Raw genomic sequence first — 19,877 nt, 5'->3', positions numbered from 1 at the left:
TTGAGGCTATCGGATCCAATCTTAGAAAAAGCCATCAACTCTCTGGAAAAATGGCATCACCACTCCCAGAGGATCCCAGGTAACTGATACGAATGAAAACATTACATTCAAATGAATGAAACAAATAATAAAAAGAACTATTGTAAGAAGGGCTGTTCGCAGGGCAACGGTGTTCACTTTGTTTTCCATGATGATTTATTTGATCAGATATATGTTTGTAGCGTTTCCACGCCATTTACCCACTCTGGCTGTAAAAGAGGGCCAAATGCCATTAGTAGACTATATATTAGTTATCAATAATGAATGAAAATTTACTGTTGCATATTAAATGCGATGAAATTCGTTCATAGGATTCCCGAGAGTGATTTGTGCAATAGTGTATGTTGCACCCATATTCCATCACCGCTGCACTGGGGAACATGAGGCCGACTTTGTGAATAGGAAATCTTCACAGCCTCAGTGTGACACAAACCTGTATCAGTGAATATGCCCACTGTGCCTTAATGACAGGCAGAGATAAGCCTATTTATTTACACATTTACACCATCCGCAATTTTCCTCCAGCAATCCTCTCTAGCCTTGGCAGCAGCAACACTGTTACTTTTCACTATTATGTTTTTGTATTGCTCATATTTATTCATTATAATAGTTTGTTCTTCTTGAGAGACGGACATAAATGTTAATACTCCATTTCTTTCCCATTCTTCACACTTTTACAGTCTACTCATATATTTACATAACCCCACAATTATTTATAGACTACTGCTTTTATTGTTTTATTATTTTCTACTATTTTTATTGCCTAATTTCGTATTCTAGTAGTGTGCTTACAGTGTATTTCCCTTTCCCAGAGGAATCATATTATTTTGCCTTGACCTAATTTCCATAAGGTTTCATCTTATTTTAAATTCGCTGCTCTGGATCTGTCCATGTTGAATGTGACCGGCTATTTGTTACAAACCTTTCATGTGAACGTGCTCATAGCTGGATGGGTTAACAGAGCATAGGTCAATCCTGGGTCAACATTAGGCATGATGTCCCTGGGCCAACACAGAAGGATTAAATCCATGTTTGCTAGCTAAGTGGTAGATATCCAGACCAGTCCCATAACTTTGCAACTTTGCAACAAAACATTGTGAAGGAACTGTTCCAAGCAGGTTCCAAGTACAGTATAAAAGTTTTACAGTATGAAAACACATTAGCAAGTAACGTAGCAATGGCTATAGCCAAGTTAGGTAGTAAGCATGCTAACGTTAGCTAAAGCAACTATTTTAAACCAATGTGTTATGCTAATCACGTCAACAAATAACATCTAAAAGAAAGGTCCTTACCTCCGGCACAGAATTTAACAAGTCAAAGTGATTTGAAAAAATCCTGAAGAAGAGGGTGCAAAAAAAACCCATAACAAAACCGTGCACAGGTAGTGATGTCATATGATGAAGTTTGGGATTGGCTGAGAAGTTTTAAGGCAAGCACCGCCCTTGTTGACCGTGGGACGGCTCTAACTCGGCAAAATCGGGACGTGCAGCGACAAAGAGACTTGAGCTGGCTTCATGAGACAGGGCTGGACTACCACTCCTGTTGTTGTTAATGTTGTTGCTATCCAAGGTGACAGCTGCAAAATTTGTTGTTAAGTGGTTTTAGAGGTCGAATGGGCATTGCCTTTATTTTGCCAGTCTGCTTAATGAACAGATAAACACTCTAATGACTTTCAGCACTAAAGGGCTGCGCTTTCACAGCCATTTAAAAAACAATTTTACAGCAGTGGTTGTGGAAAATTAACCTAACTATTAACCTATTGTGACACCAGAAGTAGCGTAGCATAATACTTGACTCTCCTCAACGCAGACAGAGTGCTGTGGGATGCACTTTGCATATATGAAGTATTTTCCCTGCCCCTAATGTCATTCACAAGTAGTAAACATGACTGTTTCTGTCCCTTAATAACCTTTAAGCATTTCCGCTGGCCGTTATGGTAACCGAGTGAGTGTCTGTCTCCCTCCTCTCTCGCTGTCTCTCATTCTCTGTGTTATCGGTCTTTCTCCGTCTCTCTCGCTCTGCCCCTCTCTCCCTCCCTCTGTCTTTCCACTCACCGTCCTGCTGAAAGAAGGGCTTTTGTTGTGGCCTGAAAAGCCCCTTTCTGTGTGTGTGTGTGTGTGTGTGTGTGTGTGTGTGTGTGTGCACACGCATGTGTGTGCGCTCTGGTGGGAAACCCTGCTTGCCCCATAGATCAAGGCTCTCAGGTAGAAGAGTAGAGTTTCGCATCTAATTCTCACTCCCGAACAAAACAGAAACCCCGTACTCACTGTCCCATTTACAACTGTTATGCCGTTAGGGAGACATTTATCCTTTCAGATCATTTTTACATCATTAGAATAATATTAGACATTGTGGGACTCATTCATCATCGTGAATGGGGTTTTTCAGGATTTCAGGGATATTATATATTCGGTGTGTGTGTGTGTGTGTGTGTGTGAGGCGGTAGGGGACTTGACTCATTTCTAATGCAGATTCTCAGTTTCTTACTTTCTGCCACCATTGCTTCTTGTTTTTGCAAGCTGCCTTCAACAAACCCCCGCTGTTTAAGTGTGTTTCATGTTTGATAAGGAGAGACAGGTGGATTAATATGCTGCTCCTGGTAAAAAACAAAAACAAAAACAAAAAAACAGCAGAACATGTTAAGAATAGATCAAAAATACAAAAACACAATACTACTGTTACAGAACATTTGGTCGCCTTCAGAGTTCCAGTTCTCAACAACAACAGACTCCTGAGAAAGTTTTCAGATACGGTTCAAACTCTACTGCATTCATCTAGAGTTCCTCCGCTACTGAGTATAAATTAGAAAATTCATACCACACAGTTAGAGAGAAGATGATGTTCTTCGCATTTCATGCCAAATCAATTTAGTATACTCTTCTATGACTATAGCAGTTTACCTTGCGTTCTCATGCGGTCAACCCCACCCATCTGGTGCTCCGTGCAGGGTAAAATAAACTCAGAGAATTATTTGTGAATTCTATTTGACCTAGGTCTGGTGTGTGTGTGCTACTGTGTACACATTTGTCAACCGTGGTTTCATAATCGCCTGCAGATAAAGAGCCAAACGAGGAAGGGATTCAGATATGTATAGAGCGATTAGCAGGGTTTGACTGACAACAGAGTTCAGTCGTTGGAGAATCAGCCTGTTGATAGTCGGACAAAAGAGACTGTGAAGCAGGACACAGAGAGAGATGATACACACATGCACACACACACACACACACACACACACACACACACACACGCTACTGATGCGTTCTGTAGCCCAGAGAGAGATAAGACATACTCATACATGCTCTTTCCCTGTCTCTTTTTCACATACATGCATGCTAGAACACACACACACCCTCTCTCTCTCCCACCAGCACACACACTCTCACCCTCTTATGTACACACACACTCTCCCTTGTCACATACATGTATGCACACCACACACACACACACACCCTACTCAGGCTGTCAGTAAACAATAGAGAGATAACAACTCTCGTCTCTCGCTCCTTGTCTCTCTGTGTCTCACACGCGCGCACACACACACACACACACACACACACACACACACACACTGCTCAGTAGATGAGATAGTGTCAAGACAGAGAAGTTGTAAATGAAGCGTTCAGCATGCTGGCTACATGTCTGATGGGAGAGAGGATGCTCTGCTGTCAAGGCGTTGAGAAAGAAGACTAAATAGAGACAGATCACACTGGGTAGAGAAGAGATGGGTTTGCTAAAGCGAAGGGAAGTGATGTGTAAATTGGGAGAGTAGGTAAAGATAGTACACTCAGCTTTCAGCCAGACACACGCTGTGAAGAGAGGAGGGTGCGGGAATGAAAGTGATGAGAAATGTTGGAGAACAGATATAGTAGCACTCGGTCTCGGCGTGAAGAGAATAGTCTGACATTGAAGTCTAAATTGTAACGTGTGATCTGGGAAAACAGAGACGGTACACTCTGATTTGAGTGGGGGACACAGCGCGAGGGAAAGAGATGTTTGTTGAGATCCTCTGTTGATAGATAGGTAGTGTGTTCAGAGGATTGTCACAGCAGCAGCAGACTTGGGACGCAGTGGACAACCTAATAAAATGATATAATAAAATCGAATAAAGACTAAGAACGTTGTAATTGCTCCCTCAACATTTATGGCTGGGCGATATGGCCAAGAATGTTATAGTGAAAGCTGGAGAAACCAAAAGGTTAATTGAAGTTTTAAGTATTCTTTATTATCGAAGCATGACTCATCTGGGCTAACTGGCAGCATGGTTTTACACTGCAGTATATTATGGCGTCATGATGTCTTTGTGGCTGTTTGAAAAATGATGGAAAATGCTGATGCTCTAGTATTGTTTCCTGCTCAGAGTAGTTTGTTGGCTCTTCAGGGTCGACCACCAGCACTCAGTTGGGACGGGTTCTGTGTGCTGTAAAGGACGATACCATTTCAAATGACTTCAACGCATTTTCCAATGCACGTCTCTCAGTTTGTTGTTCCCAGACCACGGAAGTTGATTGACCTTTTTTTATCAGTGACGTCTTCCTTATCTGTGGGGATTTCTCTTTCTTCACTGTCACATGTCAACCTTCTTTGCGTGGGACTCATATTTTGTTCATCTTCCTTACTGCCGTACTAAACGTCAGTGTGTTCCTCTCACTGTGCAGCCTAAAGATATTCTATGTCACTTCAATCAGCTTTCTGTCACGGCATGAAAAAGAAATTGTACCAACTTTATTGAGAAAAAAATGACATTTATATCAAGGAAAATTGTATTTAGATCATTATTGTTATGGTTTTATCGCCCACCCCTATGTACAACCATCCGACCTATTAACATATGAACATGTAACACAGTAATCACAATGAATGCCCCCGCCTATCTAATACACACCTCCTTCCAAGACAGGAGGTTTTCCAAGGACAGGGAAGATATACATTTTTAAGGGGCTCAGTATGCAACAAAAGCAGTACTGCTCCTTATGTAAAACACCCGTGACTGTAATTTAGAGCCTGACTTTTACTCCTCGCTCTAATTACTGTGTTGTGTAATGCATGTACAAAGACGATGATTCCCATTCTGATTTGATTCCAATTAATTTTCCTCTCCTCCACACTTTATTAATTCTGGAAAATACTGATGAGACCTCATTATCTTCTTCATAAGCACATAGAGATCAAAATGCATTAACTTCAGTTCTGATTCTCTCTCTCTCTCTCTCTCTCTCCTCCAGGTTGTCTGTATCGGGGCCAGGAGTGTCGGCTGGTGGTCCACTACGAACAGGGCTTCTCTGTGCTGGCCGAGCCCAGTCGGGGAGAGGGGGAGAACGGGGAGGAGAGGGGCGTTCACACCCCCACCAGGCCCAGAGTGCTGCTCTCCTACCCCTACGAGAAACTTAAGATGTCCTCGGATGACGGAGTTCGCATGCTCTTCCTTGACTTTGGAGGGAAGGAGGGGGAGATTGTGAGTGTTTTTTTTGTTTTTTTAAAGCACTGTTTTTAATGATACTAACTCTGTAACACTGTATTTTTTCGACACGCTGTGTGTTGCTGTCAGCACATCTTTAAAACACACTGTGTCAAAAAGTAACAAGAGATGTTGCGCAGCTGCCCAGCTCTGACAGGAAGCCAGTTGGCCCAGGTTTCATTGGCCATGCTCAAAGTTCACTGAAAGCAAACAAGACGAAACATCAGAGTTTCCATTTAAAGGAAAAATCCAACCTAACACTTGTAGAAAACAGCTTTTGGTGATGTACCTTGCATTCCTGGGTCCATTTTGTTATTTGGTGGTGTATTTATATTCCGTGGAGAAGCGGCCAAACGTAGGCGACATGACATCACTTTGAGATATTTCCAGCACAGCTACAATAGGAGAAACAAATTCAGCTATCTAAACCATTAACTGTTAACATTAGCTTTTGGTGTCAGTCCCTCAGAACCAAAGAGCAAGGGCTTCTCTTCATATAGGAAGAAATCCATCGTGGAAGAGGCAGAGATACCAATTTCTCTACCGCCAGTAGCCTTTAGACCATAATGCAATGCAAGACGTGTCGCGCTAGCACTGCCACTGTTGCTCTCTCCACCTACTCTTAAAAACTGCTGTGAAGTTAGCTTAATATTGGATATTGGCTATGGATATTGGATAGTTGTTTTTCCACCTTCAAGAAAAAACAAATCTTCTCAAATATTGAAAAAAGTGATTGTAAATTATTCTTCCAATTACAAATATACTAGTCCATACCCGGGGATGCGCGCGCCACAACTCCGCGCAGACTTGCCAAAAATGCGCATAAACAGCGTAAATTTGGGAAAATGGAAAAATCAGCTTCGTCAGTCCCTGCCTATGCCAATGCTCAATGCCCGTGCAGTTTCAGATTGATTGGCCAACCCATTGAGGAGCAAAATGGATGCAGACAGACAGACAGAAGGACAGAGATTTCCTCATTTTATAGTAGGATTTATAAATGTTCTTCTAGTTGTTCAAAAAAAAAAAGCAATATCCAATATCAAGCTAACTTTACTCCGGTCACATACAACCCAGAGCTAAATGGAACAAATTTTCGCCTGTTCTCTGGTGTTGTTGAAAGTCATTCTGGGAAACGTAGGAAATCCCTAACTGAAGTAGACAAGAGTAGAAATACAGGGCAAGTTGAGGGAAAGTGGGTACACCAAAAAGGTAAATTACAACATTTCATTACAAAATAACCCCTGGGATGCATTGAAGAACACAGACTGATGATATATAACAGTTTCCTTTAAAATAGCCTGTCAGTTACTGTAAGAGTTTTAATCAGTTTTCACCACCCAAGAGCTCACTGTATGGAAGCCCAGGTGGCTCATGTTTCATGGGCCATCCTCCAAGTAATGAAAAGCAGTGAAAGTTTGTACTTGAAAGCAACCTCGTACAAACAGTTCATCATTTTAGTTTTAAACATTTTTTATATGAAGTTCTCACTGTAACTTAAGTTTAAATTTTCAGTCCCATGGTTCTTAAATGAAATGTTGATGGCACCTTTTTCCAAAGTCAATGTAAGGAGTAACTGCATGGGCCCTTTTAACAACTTCCCCTAGCACTAATATACACTGTTCTTTCAATATTGATGTTTCATCATCCATGAAGCCATAGCCCTGTGATTTACTGTATGTTGGAAAATAAAGTCACAGTGAAAACTAAAATATTTTCTCTCTAGGTCTAACCTGTAGGGCATTTAGAGAGGAAACTCAGATGTTTTATATCAACCACTCGATCTCTCTGGATGACACTGCATATACAGCTCACTAGAAAAACTCCATTAGACTCACTCGTGTTTGACTGCTCAGTTTTTGCTGAAGGCAAATAAGCAAAGACATCAGAGCTTTGATTCAAAACCCTCTGTTGGCTGTCTGAACAGAATAGATTTTGGTTTCCGTAGCATTTCCCAATCCCAGCACAGTTGTAGATAAGGCTTTATAAAAATCCCAAGGCAATTATGGATGTGGCTGATAGCTCATTAGCTCAACATGTGAAACTGAGATCAACTGGGCCCTTTTTCCCCAGCGTTGATATACTGTCATTATTTGGCAGAAAATATGTCTTTCTAATTTTGTCTCTTTTACTGCAGTTGACAGTTTGTGTTGTCCCCCACATATAGAAAATGTGTCATGGCGCTTGGACCAAGCCAAACCATTGTTTGTAGAATAAAACAATATACTGTATATTAGCTTCAAAACATTCTCTTTGGTCAGTGAGCCAAAAAAACAAAATCATTCCATTGATTTGGAGTAACTTGGCTATACAAGGTTTCTGCGAGACAGTTCTGATATGTAGACCCACTCAGGTTTCACTGCACAGGGTTTGCTGGAGACAAACAAGTCAAGACGTCACAGTTTCCATCTCTACATCCCCTTCCTCTGAGTTTAATTGGACCGACTAAACAGCAGTTTCAAGTGTGAATTTGCAGGCTGAATCTCCCTATGGGCCATAGGAACAGGATGTGAGTCATACTATTGGTGAAACTCCATCACCCGCAGTCAACTCAGGCTATGAACGGAGCTTTGTTCACAGCGCTGCAGTGTTTGTGTGTGTGTACAGTGCTTAGCGCCAACTAGGACTGTGTGTATGGCAATCTAATCCCTGCCTCATTGGGACCTGTTGACTGTGGAGTTGGTTTGTGTATGTGTGTGTGTGTGTGTGTGTTGAACATATTTTTATGGTATTATGTGATTTATGATTTATCTCTTTCTTCTCCTTCCCTCCCCTCCTTTTCTCTCTCTGTCATCCCTTCTGCTTTCAACTCATCCTCTAATCATTCCTATTCTGTCCTATTCCTATCTATTTTATTCTCTCTTGTTCTTTGCTATCCTATTTAATTCCATTGTGTTATGTTCTCTACTTTACTTTTCTCTGTTCTGTCCTATTCTCCTCCAGCAACTGGACCTCCACTCATGCCCAAAGCCGATCGTCTTCATCCTCCACTCCTTCCTCTCCGCTAAGATCTCCCGCCTGGGTCTGGTGGCCTGACAGCCCCTTTAAAGGGACAGTTTCACGTCTTCAGAATAAAATCCACCATGTTCCTCCACCTCTCTGGGGCTCGCATATACCAACTTCAACTTTTTCAGTCCGGGACGCAAGTTGAGCGAATGTAGTCTCTCCCTGGAGCCCGGGCTCGTCACATTACAGACAGAGCTCTTGCCATGTGCGGAAAAAACAGAAACAGGCCTGCTGCGACCCTTTTTGGGTCCCCAACCTATAGTTTTAAGAAACACTGATGTACGCTGTACTTGTGGAGACACTTAATCCAGATTGGTTTTGTTTTGAGTGAAATATGCCCTTGACATGGTTTTTTGGGGGGTAAACCTTCCCTTTAAGGGCTGCATTCACTGAAGTGTTGATTGAAGAACCACAGAAGAAAACATGGACTGGACTAGAACCAGAGGGACGATACAGACAGAAAGAGAGAGAGAAACACAGAGAGAAGCACACAGAGAGAGAGAGAAACAGATTGGGCATTATTGTCACGTCCTGTCAGAATTAGAGGGACAGGACACAGCAGCAGGACGGAGATGAATTCACTTTTAATTCAATGAATGTTTAATTCAATCAAAATGTGATGGGGAACTGCAATCTATTTACCAATCATATAATTTATTCACCATTAGCTCTAAAAGGAAACCCTGACATTCTGAATTTCACTTGGTTATTTTTCTTCACCAAGCGCTTGTCACGCTGTGGGAAAAACTTTCAGCATTTATATTTGTTAGTGTCCCTAAAATGTCTTGTCAGCATTCATCGTTGAAACCGAGGGGCACAACGGGCTGCACAGTTTCTCACGATGTGACGGCAAACTAAAATTCAAAATGTCACGGCATCCTTTTTAAGCACTTTAAAGTTTGAATATTGAAGAAAGTCCACTCCCTGAATTCACTGAGTTGAGAATGATCTGAATTCGGCTCGAATGTCCACTGGTGTTTTTCTCACTTCAGATGGAAAACACTGGCTTCATTTACATGCACACTAAAATACTCAAGTATTCTTTTTTTGAGTTGCCACATGTAAACGCCATATCCCATTTATCAATAACCTGGATAGCCTCATATCCTGATTATGAGAAATCTGAATATGACAGGTGGGATATGACAATTAGCCTGGACACTGGGGCACCTTATCCCGTTTACTGTTGTTTTTTCTGATGTGTGTAACTTTAGTTCCCATGGTAATATTCTAATGTATGTATTCTAATGTATACAAGGATATTTGTGATGAGGATATGAAGATGCATATGATCAGTTCATCCTGAATAAGACCTTAAGATTATGAGCTAGTACCCAGAATACTTTTGTAAAAGCACTTCGACCAGATCATTTAAAAATCTTTGGTCTGACTAGACATGGCGATGCTGTCCACTCAGTGATTCTGAATCAGTGACTGAAATGCTTCCAGATACTCTCTGAGGGAGTGATGATGTTTGCTTGGTCAGATGGAGAAGCACAGAACAATCTTGTACCATCAAGCAAACACGTGGCATGAGTAATTCATTATTCACACTATTCATATATTCAAGATTTGATTGTGGAAGCTTTTCACAAAAAAAACTGTGCAAACTAAAAGCCAAACTAATGACGGTGTAATTACCCCAGAAAGTATTATGAATCTGAAAGAAGGTCAATTGTTAGCATGGTAGCCATCATAGGCGTCTTCAATCCTGTGTCAGTCCTGCAGCCAGTGCACATAATCATTGCTTGAATGTTATGCAGCTGAACAAAATCTGTATACCGCACTGTCTCTCAAACGGCTGGTTGCCAGGTCTGTTCTTGTGCCTTCATGACTGAAAAGAGAATACGTTTTGAATTTTGAAAGCAATTGATCACAGAGATCAAAATTTGAAAGTGTCACACACAATTTGTTACAGGGGTGAAGTGTAGAAGTAGAGCAGCAAGTGTGCAGTAAAGGATTTCTATGATGGCTACATTTGTTTATGATCAGAACCCACAGAGATCGTAAGCCAACAGGAACTTTCTGTTTGCTCTCTGCTTTATTTATGGACACACACATACACATTTCCAATGACAAATTATACACACGGTAACACTGCGAAACAATGATTTACATTTTTTAATTACCACGCTGTAGAAGAAATAAAATAATCTGTTGTTATGCTGGTACTAAAAGATACTGGAGGTATTGTAACGCCTGTGTTTGGCAGAGGATGCGGCACTTACTGTTAACCTCAGATGGAAAGGTGAAAGAGCGCTTTTAAAAGGCTGCTGGAGATGTAGAATAATCAGATGCCTTCGGCAGCTACTGTACTATCACTCAGAATGATAAAGCTTAGTTTTTAACTCAGATGGTGCACATAAATCATGTATTTAACAAGCTGAGTTTGTTTTTATTGTCTTCAGTTGTGATTCATTCATTTCCAGTCAAAAACAGAACAGAGAATTCACTTTCAGTTCAATCATTTTAAAATGTAAATTGGAGCTGCAATTTGTTTACTAATGATAGAGCATTCATTCTTAATTATTTCTTAATAGGTTGTTGTTAATAGTTTGTATTAGTATATTCACGTTTTCCACTTTTTAAACTGAAAATGAAATGAATTCAACCCTGCTGTAAACACACACACACACACACACACTCCCTGCAGCGCAACAAAAACTTGCAGTGTTTTATGTTGAGGACGTTGAGATGAAAGGTGTTGCACTAATTCACAGCGTGTTAGTGAAGTCTTTTATTGACCAGCTCAGCAGAAAGCATTCATGTGTCTCCAGCCAAAGAGTTTCAGAGTAATTGAGTTGTAGGCAGCTCTTAACACAATCATAACTCTTGACATTGTTTACTTGGCTCCTAGGTAATGAGTTGGCATCCTATAGGCCTCACACACATGCACACACACGCACACACACACACACACACACACACACACACACACACACACAGAGGAATGCATGCCCTGACACATTCATGCTATTGGAAGTAAGTAGCGCAGAGCTCAAACAGCCATAACTCTTGACATTGTTTACTAGCTTGAGTTAATCTCCCACTGTACACATAAAGAGGAATGCCTGCACTCCAGTGTTCATGTCATTCAGAAAAGTAGTGTGGGCACACTCACACACACACACACACACAAGGACACACATACACAAACTCTCGACAATTACTCCTACCTCTTGAATAACACACACAGAGAGCAATGCATGCACTCCAGCATTCATGTCAGTCGGAGTAGCAGCCGAAGCTGAATAACAATAACCCCACTTGACATTGATTGATAGCTCTTGCACATACACAAATTACACTCAGAGAAATACATAGGCTCTCTCTCTCTCTCACACACACACACACACACACACACACCAGCGCCCAGATCTTCAGGCCCACGCATGCATGTGTACCCCGTCTCTACTGGCATGTGTTTTTTTCCCACCTATCCTCACCTGTCTGTGTTTATCTATGAGCTCCTTCTGTTCAGGCCATTATGTTTCCCCAGTTGAATTAAATCAAATACTCAGCGGGACGCCAAATGTCTGCAGATGGGAGCTGTTACATCAAGAGAAAGCAAAGGGAAAAAGAACGTTCTCCAGGTCATCTGGAGAACCCACTGAGACAGAGGGAGCGAGACTGTTAGTGTGTCAATCTGAAGTCACTGAGGACACACACACACACACACACAGATGGACTAAGACTGTTATTGTTTAAATGTTAAGACTGGAACACACACAATTACACTCACATGCACGCTCACTAATTATTAGTCAGCTGTCCCATTGAGAGAGAAGGAAGGCCACATTGACTGGGACTGTCCTTTCAATCTGAGGACTGGACAAGAGCCAGCAACAAACTGTGTGTGCTTGTGTGTGAGTGTGTGTGTGTGTGTGTGTGTGTGTGTGTGTGTGTGTGTGTGTGCGCAAACATAAATTGGCTGCGTGTGTGTCCAGAAGCAATTAACAATGCCCAGAGTTATGTTTGTGCGTGGGTGTATACTTCTCTCAATGACATGCAAATGCTTTCTGCTGAGGTTTGTTTGTTTGTATGTGTGTGTGTGTGTGTGTGTGTGTGTGTGTGTGTGTGTGTAAAAGAGGGTTCTGAATGAATAGCTTTTCTCCTGGCTCAGTCTCCTGTTGCATTCCTCGGCTGTGGCAGGTCCTCACAGGTCTTGAACTGCCTCTGTGTGTGTGTGTGTGTGTGTGTGTGTGTGTGTGTGTGCGTGTGTGTGTGTGCGTGGACGCGTGCTTGCAAACAGAAATTAGCTGTAGGGCCCAAGGGTACACTTTTTGTCATTTTTGAGTCTATAATTACTAAATAAATACAAACACCTGCTGACACAAACACACAAACTGTTGTGTTAGATGAGGGAATTGACAGCTTGTCCTTGTGAACCCACACACACCGACCACAGAGCACCAATTAACAACCTACACATGATTAAAAAAAAAAAAAACAACTATGAGGGCCCAATCACAGTTTTTCCAGCCAAAAGGAAATTTAATATCATTCGATTTTCATCTGAAAACTGAATACTTTTAGATGATCATACAGATAGGATCACCCAGGTTATTGTTCAGATTATTTGTTCTTGGATACATTGAAAAAGACTCAAAGAATTTCAACTGGTTCACAAGTGAAGCACTCCATTTTTTTTCTAAGTTGTTATTGCCACCAGGAAGAAGGAATGTCTCTGAAGCATGTAAAAAACAAAAAAAAAGAGACCCAACACCCACTAATGCAAATAGAATGCTGGCAAAAAGATACATTAGTTTAAATAAGTTTATCACCTTGGTTGTATTTTTTTTAAACTTGGTGATAATACATAGATTTGGTGCTAGTTGGGGTTTTTCTTACATTTCATTGACTGAAACTTTTTTTTTTTTTTTGTCAAAGTTGGACAGTAGAACATTATTCGCTGGTTTTTGTTGACGCAGCCACTTTGAACCAAACCAGTGGAGCAGGGATTGACTCTTGTGCTATTATTTTACCTCTGACTGGCGGAGCTGACTACAGTCTCTTGAGGGACTTATACCGTTTACCCAAAATGCCATAGATGTGACAGCAACAAGCTACAGTGGAATAGCTACATGTGTGTCTGTGTGTGTGTGTGTGTGTGTGTGTGTGTGTGTATACCAATAGGGGAGATGGCCTCAGCACCAAAGCAGCATGTTTTTTTCTTTCCTCGTATCTTCCACATTCGAGATCACTGCAGCATTTGTTATATTACTGAACCTCCTCCTCCATCTTTTTTTGATGTCTGTCCTAGTTCCCTTGTCATCACCTCCTTTTCTCGAATTGTCACACCTCTTGTTACCCTATAAATTCTGAAGAAAGTGTCAATCATAAAAAATATAAAATGGGGTTCACATGCAGAAATGCCCGTGAACCCTGTCAAAGTACCTGTGCGTGGTCCTGGTCCCTGCAGGAACGGAACGTGACAAGCTCACACCAGCACAGCTGAAATCCTGTTCCCCTGATCAAATAATCTGCTCCCTTTGTAATGACATGATGTTCCTTTGGTGTTCAAACTGAACGGCATGATCACCGCTTCAACCTCCCATAGGCCGTGTTTCATGACAGCATGCCATGCCCGCGGGATCCCCATATTGGCATGTGCAAGGAAAATGCATACACACACACACACACACACACACACACACACGCGCGCGCACACACACACACACACACGTTTCCATCCCTGTGCTTCCATGCCTACCATGCCCAGGTTCCCGGGACAAAGGGGAACACAGAGAACAGTCTCCCTGTGTGTGTGTTCATATGTGTGTGTGTGTGTTTGTGTGTGTGAGAGAGATGGGGCAGCACTTGGGGGTGGTGCAGTGAATTGGCAGTGGCATCCTGAAACATTCCTTTGTCACACACATACACACACACACACACACACACACACCCCTCCTCACCCCACATCTCTTTTATCATCAGGTTCCCAGAGATTGGTACTGTGTGTGGCTGTGTGTGTGAGAGAAGGACAGAGAGAGAGAGAGAGACAGAGAGAGTGAGAGAGAGAGGTAGGCGGTTGTTTTGGAGAGTAAGAGGGCTTGAAGTACAGCGCTGTGTATGTGGGAGGGTCATGGCTGTCAGGACACAGCAGCGATGTCAGCTCACAAACACGCATCTCTGTCCTCTCTCTCTGTTGTTCTCTGTGTAAGACAGTGTGTCTCCCAGCGCGTGTTTATGTGTGTGTGTGTGTGTGTGTGTGTGTGTGTTGCCAGGAAGGTTACTCATCTTCTTCTTGTCTATTACCGGATAAGGACAGTGACTAGATGACCCAATTTCCTTCTCTTGCATACATAATCTTTGTCTTACAGACACACAGGCTCCTTTACTGTCTCGTTTACAAACACACATAAACCCAAAGTGGTCTACATACACTCACGCAAACACACACTAACAAATACAAAGGATAAGTTGTACACACTGACTTAAACTCAAATACGACCACACACATACTGTACACAAACTCAAAGTTAGTTATTTTAATCCAATTATAGTTTTTGTAGAGTTTCAATCAGTAAACTCCCATAAACTACTGGCTTCCAATAGGTCAAAAGTTTCCAAATAGTTTTCAGAAAATCCTGTGAGCACAAAAGGCAGCCGCTCCCCGAAAGAGCTGCAGTCAGCGTTTTTTTTTTTTTTTTGGCAGAGCGGAGCGCTTTCAAAAGTTGAGAAATGTTCATCTTTTCAGAAAAGCGGCGGGCGACGTGACCGCTTTTTTTCTCAGCCGACCAATCGTGATGAAGCAGAGGCTCACCGTTTCATCATCAGTGACATCATCAGTGCTGTCATAGGTCCGTCCCTTGCTGCTGCTATAAATCGGACCGTTAGCGCCAACTAGAGGTTATTCAACCACTGAGTGAGTGAGTGAGTGAGTGAGTGAGTGAGTGGTTGTGTGGTTGAGTGAGTGAATGAGTGAGTGAGTGGTTGTGTGGTTGAGTGAGTGAATGAGTGAGTGAGTGGTTGTGTGGTTGAGTGAGTGAATGAGTGAGTGAGTGAGTGAGTGAGTGAGTGAGTGAGTGAGTGAATGAGTGAGTGAGTGGTTGTGTGGTTGAGTGAGTGAATGAGTGAGTGAGTGAGTGAGTGAGTGAGTGAGTGAGTGAGTGAGTGAGTGAGTGGTTGTGTGGTTGAGTGAGAGAGTGAGTGAGTGAGTGGTTGAGTGAGTGAGTGAGTGAGTGAGTGAGTGAGTGAGTGGTTGTGTGGTATTGGAAATATCTGGTATCCACTCACTCATTCACTCACTCATGTTTCCAATACACGGGCTGGTAAAGCCAGCCCATATTGCCTTATATGGTTAGAAAGCAGGCGGAGTGGTTGGATGAGTGAGTGGGTTACGTGTATTGGAAATATCTGGTATCCACTCACTCACTCACTCACTCACCCACTCACTCACCTACTTACTCACTCACTCACCTACTCACTCACTAGTTTTGTGTTTTTGTTTATGTGAAAGCTAAAGAAGAGAATGAATTTCGGGCAGAGAATTTTTGGCTAGTTTTACTGAATGCTAACTAGGCCACAAGGTGGCGCTGTGTTAGCCCGACATGCTCGGCCCTCATGAGCCCCTCCTGCTGTCGGAGGAAGTGCCTGTTTGGGATTATTTCAAGCTAAATGGCCTGATGGTCAGTTGGTTGAGGATGTATTGAAAAATGTATGTGAATACATTTTTAAAAGAATTTAGGATTTATTGTTTGTATTACACAATACCTGTTGCAAACATATAAAAAATCCCTGCTCTAAACTTCTGTCATTATACCTTTAAAATATACCACCCTTACCAAAAATACTAAAACTAAGATTGAAATTGAAATAAAAGTTGAAAACCAAATAAAAACAGATGAAAAAAAATAAAAACTAATAAAAAATCCAAAAGCCATAAAAAGCCTGGTGACCCTGGGCCAGCATCGTCTCCCAGAGGAAGGTTTTGGGAACAGATGGTGCTGGGCGGTGCAGGGTGGGTGGCACCGACTCAGTCTAGTCACTGTCATTTAAAATGAACGGTGCCCCAAAAGTCTTTGTCGTGTAAAATGTTTGTTGATGAGCATTTTTCCATCAGAATTTCTGTCAACATGAACACTGTCTGTCACACACTGATGCATCCACACAAAATCAGCCACCTACCCACACTGACAAACACAAAATGAACACACACATACTGTTCTATAGCGTGTATAAACACAGCAGTGTGTGTCAGCCCAGTTGTCTAGGCACTTCACTTCTGCTTACGGCTCATTACTGTTCCAGGTAGCAGGTATAGGAGTATATTTGTCCTGGCTCAAAAAATGTTTTTCATATACTGGGTCAAAACTGGCTGTAAGACTGCAGTGTTTCCTTTTGATCAGATTTTAATATTGTAGGAAGCTACTGGCTATGTTATTTTGCCAGTGCCTTCCCAAGTCTTTTACAGTTATATTCAGTCTTAGCACTGAATATGAGATCGCAGGTTATTAGCAGCCTAAATCAGAGGATTTTGACTTTACTTAGTTGAAATTCTGTTAAGCTCAAAAAAAGAAATTTGGTTCACAACCCATGAGAAAACTCCTCCGGAAAATGCAGGTCTGCATTGATGTATATTGGATAAAAAAAACTGAGCCTCACCATGAAAATTATTTAAATGTTCACTCATTAACAAGTCTCACTATCATCAATGAATTTAAGACTGATATTGTGGATTCATAAAGTGCCAACAGTTACAAACCAGATCTCATCATAGTGAGTCTTGGTTTTCCTGCTTGTAACTTTGGATGAAACTAGAAATTGTATAAGATCATAGAAACAATGAATCTGGCTTAAGGGTTTATGTTCAAATGAGCGATATGAAAGTGTTATCTTGAAAATATTTTATTATATGACTATGGCGACAGATGGGTTTACCTAGGGGCCACACACAACAAGGAAGTTAATAATATAATAGCATCGTATAAAGGAGCACTCGAATACACAACACAGTGATCTCACTCTTAGGCAGAACACTCATACACACAAAATTAGACTTTTACGTGTCGCCATGAAGATAGATGCTCTGCTTTTCTCTCGAAAACACACACACATTTTCAAACATGCTGCTCTTTTGCTCTCAAACACACACTGACTCAAAAGCTTTCTCAAACACACACACACACACACACACAGATTGAATCATTTCCCTGGCAAATAAGCAGCACAATGATAACAATACCTGAACTGAGACACTTCACACCTCAGGCTTTTATAATGAAACAATCAGAGTTTAGAAAATGAGATGGAAGCCAATCTCTCGTCCTCTCTCACTCTGCTTCTCTTTCACTCTTTCCTCTTTAGCTGTATGAATCTATTGGCTCTCCCTTTCTCTTCCCTCTTTAGTTCTCCCTCTTTTTCACACTCTCCATCTCTGTCGTCTTCCCTCTCATTTTCTCTCCCTCTCTCAGACAAGGGAAAAATCTCAGTTCCTCGGATCAAGAGCCTTCCATGACCATTAATAACATTTATTTTACAAGTTACAACAAGTAGCACCAACAGCTGTTGGTCAACTCCGCACAGCATAGGCATCTCTTTCCTTTTTGTCTTGTTGTATTCTTCCTATGGGCCCACCAGAATGTGCCTGTAACCCATTTTGAATCCTGAGACATATTTTTGAGCACATGATACAGATACATTTCTCACTTAGTTTTGGAAAACACAATCCTATGAAATCTAAATGATATAAAGTATTTGGATGTTTGTTGGAACCTGTTATCCTTGGTGTTCCACAGAATTCACTGTAGTCGATGGAACATAATAAAAAGTTGTTTTTTCTATACTGAGAAGTTGACCTTTTGAAAAAGGGAGTTTAGTGGAGGTTTCTGCCAGACACTGATGATAGGTTACCCTTATCACTTTATACCAAGGACAAAGTAGAGTTAACTGGTAACATTTGGTATTTGGCTGTGCATAATGAGAAAGTCACAAGTCATTTTCCACCATGTAGTTTGAAGTTAACGTTTTGTGACTTGGATTTGAGTTTAAGTCATACAAGGTACAAGTTAACTTTATTATCTCCTCAGGGAAAGTCTATTGGTCGAGTGCGATATCTTCACTGACACTCAATTGTCTCCCGCGCATTCATTGATACATACTCAGTCCATTCCCAGAAACGCATGCACACAAACAAAACTTATTCACCCACTCACATCAGGGCTTGCATAAAAGACATTTCAAAAAAGGTACAAAAGTCGGACGACCCACATCTCATGCATCACATGAAGATTATATTAGAAAGTACTTTACAAAGACCGTAGAATCTCACCATGAAAAAGCAGAACAGGGCTTTGTTAAATTCACAACTCTGGATTTCCATTCCTGCAAGATTTGGAGAAATGAGGCTATTCTGCACTAGAGACACACAGATTGGCAATTGCAGTTTTCATTGGCAGCGACAAAACTGCTTTAAACTGTTGGCCATCAATGTCAGGCACCATGGTGACATTGGCTACCGGCCATATTCTGGTTAATGTCTAATTCAGGTTAAGCTGTTTACATGAACCTTTGATACCCTGCGATTGAGTCTCCCTGCTGCTGTGAAAAAAACACAATTGGCAGAATATTCCTGTCCGACTGCGGCGTCCCATCCACAGATAGAACGGTCCGCCAGCTAACCTCTCCCTATTTGGCTGAGCAGTAGCCTACTTCTCATACATTGGAAAGAAATGATGATCCCAATCTTAGTAGTAGGTACTGCTAGCTGTCATGTTTTTTTCTTTGGTGACATAAAAATGTACTGAACAGTTTGCGCAGAAAGCTGTTTACACGCCACAGTAACCCTTTTTAATATCGGAGTAAGCCATGCATCTTCACTGGGTTTCTCTCGAGTAGCTGAGTTAAGAATGGATTTCTTAAATGATGCCTATGGAGAGTGTTGGTACCTATCTGTAGCCAGCATCTCTTTGCTCTAAAGAAGAGGCGTCAACATGGCGCCAACAGTGCAACTGTCTCCATCAACGGCTCTGTGTGTCACGTCTCGTCACGAGGCTCCAGAAGTCTTAGCAGCGTTCCTTATCAGTCTGTTCCAAGGACAAACTAGAACAAACAGGAGGTTTCTGACTGTCACTGTACAATGTGCTGCACTGCTTGTAGCTTTGTTTTCACTGTCTGAGTAAAAGCTATCAACCACTGGAAACAGTTATGTTTCAGTTATATGTAATACATATACATATTTGTCAGAGACAACACACACCACACACACATAGTCACACTCAATCATTTACATATCTCTTTCCCAAACACACACACACACACACACACACACGTTAGCTTTCTCGCACCACCAACCGGCCAAGCTGGTAGGCAGAGTTATACTGTGCACAAAAATAAGATCCAAAAACACTTTATTGTGTTACAAACAGCTAAAACGTGA

At 41.6% G+C, this 19,877-nt stretch overlaps 1 protein-coding gene across 1 annotated transcript in view; it reads left to right on the top strand.

Moving 5' to 3' along the window:
- Positions 1-10,873, top strand: part of sntb1 (syntrophin, basic 1) — a 34,791-nt gene extending 23,918 nt beyond the window's left edge. The window contains exons 7-8 of the mRNA XM_078287361.1: positions 5,262-5,491; positions 8,435-10,873. Coding sequence (XP_078143487.1) covers positions 5,262-5,491; positions 8,435-8,527 — 323 coding nt within the window. The 3' untranslated portion in view covers positions 8,528-10,873. The remainder of the gene's footprint in view (positions 1-5,261; positions 5,492-8,434) is intronic.
- The last annotated feature ends 9,004 nt before the right edge of the window (positions 10,874-19,877 follow it).

The sequence above is a fragment of the Centroberyx gerrardi genome, chromosome 12 (genome assembly GCF_048128805.1).
Source record: "Centroberyx gerrardi isolate f3 chromosome 12, fCenGer3.hap1.cur.20231027, whole genome shotgun sequence".
Lineage (NCBI taxonomy): Eukaryota > Metazoa > Chordata > Actinopteri > Beryciformes > Berycidae > Centroberyx > Centroberyx gerrardi.
This window is presented reverse-complemented; position numbering and strand designations above follow the sequence as displayed.